At 31.2% G+C, this 10,973-nt stretch overlaps 1 protein-coding gene across 8 annotated transcripts in view; it reads right to left on the bottom strand.

Moving 5' to 3' along the window:
• Positions 1-2,122: 2,122 nt before the first annotated feature.
• The window catches only part of LOC144972352 (caspase-7-like), a 51,237-nt gene continuing 42,386 nt past the window's right edge, over positions 2,123-10,973 (bottom strand). For all 8 annotated transcript variants that reach the window (XM_078913453.1, XM_078913456.1, XM_078913454.1 and 5 more), the window contains one exon: positions 2,123-10,404. In XM_078913453.1, the coding sequence (XP_078769579.1) occupies positions 10,139-10,404 (266 nt within the window). In that variant the 3' untranslated portion in view covers positions 2,123-10,138. The remainder of the gene's footprint in view (positions 10,405-10,973) is intronic.

Genomic DNA, 10,973 nt, shown 5'->3' with positions numbered 1-10,973 from the left:
AAGCCATCCAAATTCATGTGCAATCAGGGGATACAACCTATCCACAACAAATGTTGGTATTGAATTTCCTGGATTATTCCCCGACATTTAGAAATAACATTATGACATCCGAGTGGTTACTTACCCATTTTTACCATTTCGTAACGAGTAATTTACCTTGAAAATGAGACAAAGTGGTGGTTATGAACAGAACTTGTAGGTTCCAAACTCTTCCTTTCTATTTATTATCTTTCTGGCACTTTTCTCTCAAACTTATTTCTGAAGAATGCGATGATTTATCAGTCTGAGTTTGCTACTACTACTACAACTACTAATACCATTCCTCCTCTTCTTTTTCTTCTCTCTTCCCCCCCTACCTCCTTTATATCTATTATATTATTATTATTATTATTATTATGATCATTATTATTTTTATTATTATCATTATATCCTTCTACTTCTTCTTAATATATTTATTATTATTATTATTGTTATTTTTATTATTATTATTATTAAATGCTTCTACTGCTTCTTCTTATAATATATTTATTATTATATTATTATTATTATTATTATTTTTTATTATTATATTACTATTGTTATTATTTCATTATACTTCTACTTCTCTTTAATATGTTTATTATTATTATTATTTTATTATATCATTTTATTATTATTATTAAAGCTTATGTTTCTTATTAATATATTTTATTATTATTATTATTATTATTATTATTATTTACTATTATTATCATTTATTTTTTTAAATTATTATTATTATTATTATTATTAATATTATTATTATTATTATTATTATATTATTTATTATTATTATTATATTTTATTATTATTATAATATTATATATTATTATTATATATTATTATTATTATTATTATTATTATTTAATATTATTATTATTATTATTATATTATTTTATTATAATGTTTATTATATAATATATAATATTATTATATATTAATTATTATGTATTAATAATTATTCGAAAAAAGAGGAGATACTTGATAACGAATAGATTATTCCATTTTTGGGCAGCATGGCTCAGGGTACGGTCTTTGCTTTTACCAAAAGGGACCGAATTCGATCAACCGGGCTGCGCTGTGTGGCCTTGAGCAAGTCACCTCGCCTAGCTCGACTTGCGGCGCTGCACTGCGGCTGATACCTGGGTTATTCCAGCCTTCCCTTGGTATAGACCCTAGATACAAATTTTCCATGAATAAAGGGAATTTTGTTTTATTTGACGTGGGTGGGCACTTCAGATTCGAATTAGGATTGATTGAATTAATGCGATGACGTTTCATATATTTCATCTCTGTCACTTTATCATTCATCGTTTAAACATAATCGCAGTCCTAGTGTCAGATTATATCGATGGTGTGCGTCAAGGTAAAGTGCTCACAACATCCGCCAGCCGGATATATTGTACCAACACACAAAAACGTGTGTTATAGTCTGATTGAGATACAAAACCATGTGTTATAGTCTGATTGAGATTGATTGAATTTTGTAAGTAATACTCATATAAATGGCCGGCTAAAAACAATAACAAAGAGCTGAGTGGCGTCAATTTCGTTCCATCAATAAGTTAATGAAGGCTACGCGTTGATTTGATTGACTCAAAACAAAAACAACTTCACAATCATTGTGTCCCCTCACCAACATTAGATTTAGATAATATATCATCATAATATGATCCCCTCATCATCACCATTACTATTACACCGTCATAAAAGGGAACAAAACATGTGAAAAAACAAAAAAAAAAAAAAAAAAAACTGGTTCCAATCTCAATGGGTACCAAACTTGTGTAATTGATTTTCTCAGAGTCATGGCATCTTAAGTTCTAAATAAATCATGGTCGCCAATCAAAGAGCATAATCTATCCTCTTTTACTTCCCGTAATCCTCCGGTATATACATTCTGCTTCTAACTGACTCTTGGTTACATTTACATACACTTCCCGACAGTTTGGAATGATATAAAAGAACTGGGCCTGTAGGAGGATGATGTATGGAAACGTAACATTCATTATTGCACCCCTGAAGAATGTGGGATAAGCTGAAACAAGAAAAAGAATTGTTTTTTTGTAGCTGAAAAAAATGAATGTGCATGAACTATTCAGCATATTTTCATTAATTAATTAGAATGTTTATTTTATGCCTTTCAATTTTACATTCGCACCAATCAGTACAATATATTTTATTTAGATGAAGCATTGATGTTGACCACAGCAAAATAAGTAGTTCTATTTGCGCCATCCGTTAAATTAAAAAAATGTCAATGATACTAAACACTTTGAAAGAAATAAAATAAAAACAATGACATTATTAAATAATTAAAATTAATTGATTTTCAAAACTAAAATACATGAATAAAAGGAAAAGAAAAACACATTTTCGCTTTATGTGTGAAAATCTTAGTACAGAGTTCAACATAGTGCAATCAGAATCAACATGTGATTTTGTTTATTTTTAGAGGTTTTACAGTGCTAACGACATTACTATGTCAATACAATGCTAGTAAAAATAAAAATAATAGAAAAATAGTAAAAAGATTGAGATCAGGATAAAAAGCACCTGTGGAAAAAAAAAGTTAGACAAAGGGAACAATTCAACAAAGATCAGAAGTAGATCCAACTCCAATAAATCATTGTAGCAAGACTGGAACCATATTAACCAGTGAACTTCCATACATGGTTGACTCGTGAATGTCGATGCTCGCGTAAAGTTCCACTGACCTCATAATAAATATGTACTTACGTAACAAACATGAATTAACCATGAAAACTTGTCCTTCAAATATTGATCGATTTAAATGATCCTCATTTTGGCAAAAACTTTCGCAATGTCCCAGGTTTGAGAGTTTTTTTTTGTCTCCAAGATAAGGGTCATTTAAATCTATCGATATTTGAAGACGAGTTTTCTGGCAAAATTTTAAAATACGGTATGTGTCTTTACAAAGTCTAGTAAAAAGGAAGAAAATGGGATAGTAAAAAGTTCTAGAATTACAATCAAAGCGCAAAAGAAAAGGTAAGGCAAAGGGGAATTGGTTCAAATAGGAAACAGATGTAGATTCCAAGAGCACACTATCAAAGTACTCAGCTTGAGATCACCTAAAAGTCTCATCCAGACACAAGCACAGGTCACAAATAAGAGGAACACACTCAAATGTTTACCAATCATATAATATAATATGTAAACTAAACATAATACAATGCATAACAGAGAGATGATTTACAAGGAAAAAATATATCTTCCAAAACTATAACTATACATTCGACTGTTTCCCTCCCAGCCAAGGAACTCCGGCAAGGATCAGGACAAAACTAAGTAATCTCATTCCAAGACAATGACAGGAAACAATTGGAAAACGGGTATGGGGGGACAGAATGTACCTCCCTGCTGCTAAACTAAAAGAGAGAAGCTGGAAAGTCTGAGATTGATATACACCCCTACATGTACCATAATGGCACATAAACATGACCCTGATTTTAATAATGTAATGAGTGTTTATTCTCTTAGGGAATTTTTTAAAAGTAACAACTTGGAGAGACAAAGATGACCATTTTGAGATCGTTAACAGATGACATAAAGCAAGATAACAAATGGATGTTGCCTTTATGAATTTTAAAATAGCTACAAATGAATAGTTATATATGATGAATATTTATAAATGGAGCAATACAAATAGTAATATATCATCACGAGTGAGCATGAATATTTATATGTTATAACACAAATATACAGTAATATATCACCATTGTTGTTTGTTTGTTTTTAAGGGTTTTACGGCGCTTGCAACACATTTAGGTTATATCAGCGCCAGTGAAAAGGAAGAAAATGGGATAGTAAAAAGTTCTAGAATTACAATTAAAGCACCCAAGAAAAAGTAAGACAAAGGGGAACTGAGAACAAATAGGGATCAGATGTAGATTCCAAGAGCATACCACCAATGTACTTAGTTTGAAATCACCTACAAGTCTCATCCAGACACAAGCACAAAGTCCAACAAAGAGGAACACACTCCAATGCTTACATTATACATTCAAAATAAAAATAATAATACATAACAGAGAGGTGATTTACAAGGAAAAAATTATCATCTCCCAAAACAATAATTATGCATTTGACTGTTTCCCTCCCAGCTAGGACTCCGGCCAGAGCCAGGACAAAACCAAGTAATCTCATTCCGAGACAAAGACAGAAAGCATGTTGGAAAACAGATATAAGGGGATAGAAGACACAGTATGTACCTCCCTGCCCGCTATGGGAGATATATCACCATGAGTACAAATATGAATATTCATAATGTATCAATACAAATATACGATAACATAAACCATGAGCAGCATCAATATCTATACAGGTAACAATACAAATATACAGTATATACCACAAATAATGCCTGGGAATGATGATAATAAAAGGCTATTATGACATGAATCTAACATTATTATTTTGTAAATAAAGGATACGTCTGTCAGGCACAAAACATCAACAAAACAAAACAAAACAATGACCGTTTCCACCTTTTGACAGTCATCATTGGGGCTGGATTGCATACAGCACTTGATTAAAGTTTATATTTGTTTGTTTTCAGGGATTTTTCAGTCCAGCACTTGTGAAACTTCAATGTCTTTTCAGTGCCAGTGATAAAAAAAATAATTTTTAAAACTGATAGAAAAATCCAACGATTGTATATCTGCACGTAAAAGCACCCAATAAAAAATAAGACAAAGGGGATTTGTTTAAAAAGTTAAAATAGGGGACAGAGGTCATTTGGATATCACCCTAAAAACAATAAAAAGGAAAAACGATAACGAGAAAAATGTATAGATCTAGAGTTGAATATATGTTTCACATTACGCACAAATTTGTTGTTAACTGCAATGGATAAAAGTGCGTGCAAATCGATGATATGATAGTGAACGCTCAATAAAATATGATTTCAGTGAAATGACTCAACATGATGACGTAAGTATGCATGCATTATGGTATCTATATTCTCAAACACCTTTTCTACATCAATGACCTTTGAAACATATTCATGTCCATTGGTGACATTTGGTACAATCTACTGCTGTGTTTATTTTTTAAGTGTTATGTGACACACATATGGCATAAAATAAACAATGTACAGTTCGTTATACAAGATAACATTAAAGCATAACAATTGAGATATTAGAAGATATGGGTGGTATGATGTATTTTCTGTATGACACAGTTTCAAAATAAATAATTTTATAACAATACTCATTTCTCATATCAATCATGGAGTGCTGCAACGATGATGATGATGATGATGATAATAATAACATTATTAATAATAATAATAATAATAATAATAATAATAATAATAATAATAATAATAATAATAATAATAATAACAATAATAATAATAATAATAATAATAATAATAATAATAATAATAATAATAATAATAATAATAGCATCATTTCTTTAGCACACCATCATATCCAGAATACTCTGCCCACATGTATTCAATATTCAATAATTTCTCATTGAAATGTGCACAATGAAAGACCAAATGGAATATAACTCCCATTCCGTGCATATAATGCCAGGACAAGTCATCAACGAATTCGTGACTTAGGAAAAGATTTATTTTCCAAGCTTCAAAGACATCCATTTTGATTATTATTTCATGCAAATCATCAAATGATTTAAATACACATGAAAAAAATAGTTTAATTTATTGCACAATACAATGGTTTTCTTATCAAACAACTGTTACTAACCTAAAACAATGGGTAGTGAAACAATTTATACAAAATAAAGAAGGCACCTGAAAACACACTCGCACTCTCTCTTTCTGTTTAACTCACTCAACCCTAACACCTATTATATCCGTAGTATATCCGAGGTTACTTTTACCCCATGCTAATTTATTATTTTTTCATTTTTACATGTTTAATGGTAGTTGAATAAAACTATCTATGCACATGCTCATTTTTAATACATTTTTTTCCAATTTTGAAAAGTAGCAAAAATCTCTAGGATTGAGTGAGTTAATAATACGTAATCAAAAAATAATTTTTTCAAAAATGAAACAAAACAAATTTTAAAAAAATAATTATTAATTAAAAAAAAAAGATAAGAAAAATTCAATAGGCCTAGCTCAACAATAGATACAGTGAACCTCAAATACAATTAAATCAGGGGGACTGACCATCTGTTTTGTATTATATCCTCAATATCTGTCAATGACTTTCGTTGATGGGTTAACTATTAAATTTGAGGATTTTTGTTTTTCTTACAAAATCCATAGCCTCGTCGCATTCAAATTCATTGAATCAAACATCTACTGTATTGCATTATACAAATTAAAAAACAAAGAAAAACGTTTTCTGAGACAAATTTGGTGATTAAAAATGTAATACACAAGCTATTGAAAGTACAAAAAATACTGGATGAATGGATCAATCAGATTAGACGCACACACAAACACACAAATAAAGATTTTCAATATGCGACTTTAGAAATTAAGTGAATATTAAATTTATGATTATAGACATCAAAAAAGCGAAGAAAAAAAAAAAAGTTAAAAATTTACTTAAAATAACAAATCATTCAAACACATTGAATCTTTTTTCTTCTTCTTGAGGAACCCAATGCATGGTAAGACTATTGATTCTTTGGTAGCAAAAAGACTATACCCTATACGTACTACATAAAAACCTTATATGTACTACATATACATGCATAAACTATCTTGTAGTTTTGGGATGTTTTTTTTTTCATGTCTATTTAAAAAAAAACGATTTTGCAATAGTAGACCTTCTAACGTTTCAAAACGCCAAATAGGGAATTATAGATTATCAATATATTTCTAAAAGTAAATGAGCGATCCTAAACAAAATTTCTGAAAAGCATGTAGTCCGTACAGTTGTTTTTTTTAAATGTAAAGATACAACAAAACATAACATATAGTAGGGACAATTAGTCGACAGGCTTTTTCCTTAGCTCTTGATAGACCAGCATTGACAATTAAGACAACTAAGTGACCTCCTGTCCACCATGGGAGGTCAAATGACTCCACCCTAGCCAAGGTCACTCTTCAACCAATGGCGCATCGTGTCTATAAATGTTGGGTAAAACTATCCAATGACAATGCTTTATTCTGACATGTGACTGAAACCCATCCTGTCCTTTGGACTGATATATTGTCTGAAGTTCTTTAGATTTTCTAAATTGCATAATTGGGTTTTTCCCCAAGTTGAACGGTTTACGGCTACCTACCCTATTGATGTACAGAAAGAGATACCATGATATGAACATGGGTTTAGATATTTGTGTGCTATAAGATTCAATACAGTACAATAACATAAAAAAACAAAACAAAATAAAACTATTACTTTTTAATATCATCCGATTTCATAATACTATTATTAGTAACAAAAGCCATAAGGCAATGTAATAATATGGGAGATTAACGCTTTAACAATGAGACTTGATTTCTTTCTAATATTTAATAAAATAATAAATAAAAGTAATAAAATTTAAAAAAATAAATAAAAATTACGCCCTTCTGCCACGGCTTCATTAGATACCATCGCCTTGGAATTCCATGAAGGGATACAGATAATCCATCAAGCAGGATGTCTGATGTCAACAGGAATCACCTATTTTGTCTAAAGGGAGCAAATTGGGGTTAATAATCTTGCCCAAGTAAAAAACAACAAAAAACAAACAAAAAGTGCCTGAAGTGGGACTCGAAACCTGGGACTTTCCTGGTCATAGTGCAATGCCCTTCCAACTCGGCCAGTTCTGGTAATAACTAGATTTTATCACTTTCACCAAGAGGGCAGTAACATGGACATGATTTGTTTCAATGAAGACCGAGTCGAATTGCTGTCACTGCATTTCCAAGTGAAAATTGTAGATTAAAAAAAAACTGAACTTAGGTTGATTTGAAATTGGACAAGGCCAATTATACTGGTTTAAGTATGTGCCTGGACAAAGACGATTAAATATTAAACCAATAATGACAAATGTACAAATCAGATGGCGATGCTTAATGCAGCTGTTGTGAATAAAACAATAAAACACAGAGAATCTAGTAGGTCTTCTATGAAGTGATTTTGTATTCAACGAATAGTTGATCAATATAGGAGCTATGTCCAATTTTCACATTCATATCATATATACATAAATACTGGATATCGGATAGAAATATTTCCTCGGTTGTTGTTATGAGTTGTATTTAGGCAGAAATAAGAATCAATTTTGCAAAAGGTCTGATTATAAATCATCTGACATCATCCACTCCTCCACCCCTCTTTCCCACACATCCAAAGATTATGAAAATGTAATAAATAATTTAGACTATATAATTTTCAACGGCCTGCCTATTTCAACAAAACATCAAATTGAGGCGGTAGATTGGATATCATACTAAAGTATGATACATAGCTACGAATAATGTTTTATAACTATTTTAAAAACCGTCCAAAGATTAAACAAAAAATTTAATTGAATGTCCACAAGAACAAAAAATTAAAACAAAGTTCATGGTATTGAGACAAATATGATAAAACTCACAATCTATAATCACTGTTTCGGAATCAATTATTCTTTTAAGTACAGAAAATGGCACACTCAGAAAACATTTACATTACTGGTTTATCTAATCCAAAAGGATAAGACTGGATTCTCTTACTCTCAACCTAATTTTTTTTCTTCTCTAGTTTTAGAGACTAACAGTGCTTGTGACAATTTCATATCTAAATCCATCTCTGTACCAAGAAAAAAGAAGATGAAATAAAAACCACAGGACCATCGGATAGATTAATGCTGACCAAAGTCTATTAATGTTGACCAAAGTCTAGAGAAAACTGAGTTGTCCTGGTCAAGGACAGTATGAGAGGATTAAAACTAGTGTCCACACACTGCCAACTCTGATCTCATCAAGGAGAGGGTTGAAAAAACACAAAAGAGACCAGCAATGACTCAAACTCTGATTGCGTACATAAGTTTTTAATGATGGGCTGATTTCTTGATTGTATTTTAAATTTTAAAGTTGTTGGGTTTTTTTGTTTCGAGTCTCTCCGATAATGTGTGTAAAATTAGGTGTTGATTTTCGATTAGCATTGAGACTGCCATAAATGATATGAGAGAATCTGATGAGAAACAAACACAATGACTTGTTTTTCACTGCTTACCTCTCTCTGACCAACCATTTCTAAGATCTTTCCCGAAATGCAAAACCTACCAGACACAAAACTTGATTTTTTGTGCTATAAGCACATGTTAAACATACATTTACAGGGCTGCCAACCTCAACACAAGAAAAAGTGTGAGGTTCCTTGTTAAAAAGAGTAAGATTTGGAGAAAAGTGTACAATTTTAAAGTGGAATCCTTCAGTCATCTCACTCCCTGTCATTAGGTAACATCGTAGGTAAATATTTCTTGTAATAAGTTTGTGTAAGGGAAAAACTTCAGAAACGTCAAGAAAATATAAAGATAAAATTATGAAGCAATGCAAACAAACCACTTGAATCTGTAAAACAACAGTTAATAGCTTAAAGATATATAGTGTAGGAAGCATGGGGAATGCCCACAAAAACCTTATGACAAACAGAATTAAAACAATTTTTACTTTAAAATGGTAAGATTTGACTCTCATAAAAAATGTACAATCTGAGAGAAAAAGCATAAAATCATACAAAGATGAAAAAAGCATACAAATATGCTTTTTTGGCGTACAGTTGGCAACTCTGCAAACCAAGCTTCACCAAAAAAAAAAAAAAAAAAAAAAAAAGTAAGTAAGTATTAAGTTTGTATGGCTTATAATAAAGGTGTTTCTTCAAATTTTGTGATGCACAAAACAGATCTGAATAAGAAAAATGTTCATTGAATCGCAGCGGATGCGACAATATTCCTATCGTTGATAAGGAGAGGGTGAACAAGACACTCTGTAACACTCTTGGGGGTTTTTAAGCACTTGGGAGGAGAGAAAGACAATAAGGTGTCTAAAATAGAGAGTAGAAAATATGTACCCTGTGTTTAATCTGAGACATAAAATCCCCCCTTCAACCATGCATACTTTTACTATACCCACTCAACACACACAAATAATAAATTAAATTGAACCAAACTATATAAATGTACATGATACAAATCACTTCCTTGCATGAGGGTTCACCATTGCTGCCTTTTTCCTCATGAAGACGTCTTTGATGAGCATGGACTCCACCACAGGTACTTCCTTCTTGTGGTGCATCTTGGGATTGTTAGGGTTTTCAGACTGGTACTCCCTGGCCACCTTACCACACACATAGGAAAGACCTCGAATAAGCGACACATGCTCCAGCACGTTGCTGTCAAATAGCTTGCACAGACATTGAATGAACCACGCTCCTGTCTTTCTTCTCCAGGCAAAATGACCTGATAATTGAATTTTTAAACAAATATTTAAAGACAGGAATATAATAATAATAATAATAATAATAATAATAATAATAATAATAATAATAATAATAATAATAATAATAATAATAATAATAACAATAATAATAATAATAATATTTATTGTCCAAATTAAAGGCAATTCACGTGAGGTAAACAATGCTCAGTTTGGTTCATGGTATGAACATCAACACATTTACATTACAGACACAGCCATACACGAACATACACACTTGCACATTGTTTCTACACATGTAAACAAAAGAATATTTTTTCTAAGAAGTCATACAAACATGTGTAGAGAATTCATAACATTATGATGGGACACAAATCTCAGAAACTGTTTTCGTTCTTTAGGTGTACGATAAAGAACTGAACAAGTGTGTGTATGAAAGATACCAGATAAAGCAAGAAAAATACCATCCCAAAAAATCATTCGACCTTGACTGGGGATCAAACCTCAGACCTTCTGATTACTGGTCAAACATGCTACCATAACACTACAGAACTTTTGTGGTCTCGTTGTACAACACTCGCCTTTGGACCCG

Source organism: Berghia stephanieae, chromosome 5 (genome assembly GCF_034508935.2).
Source record: "Berghia stephanieae isolate SIO BIC M18660-M18661 chromosome 5, UCSD_Bste_1.3, whole genome shotgun sequence".
Lineage (NCBI taxonomy): Eukaryota > Metazoa > Mollusca > Gastropoda > Nudibranchia > Aeolidiidae > Berghia > Berghia stephanieae.
Note: the sequence above shows the minus strand (reverse complement) of the source record. Positions and strands in the feature narration are given on the sequence as shown.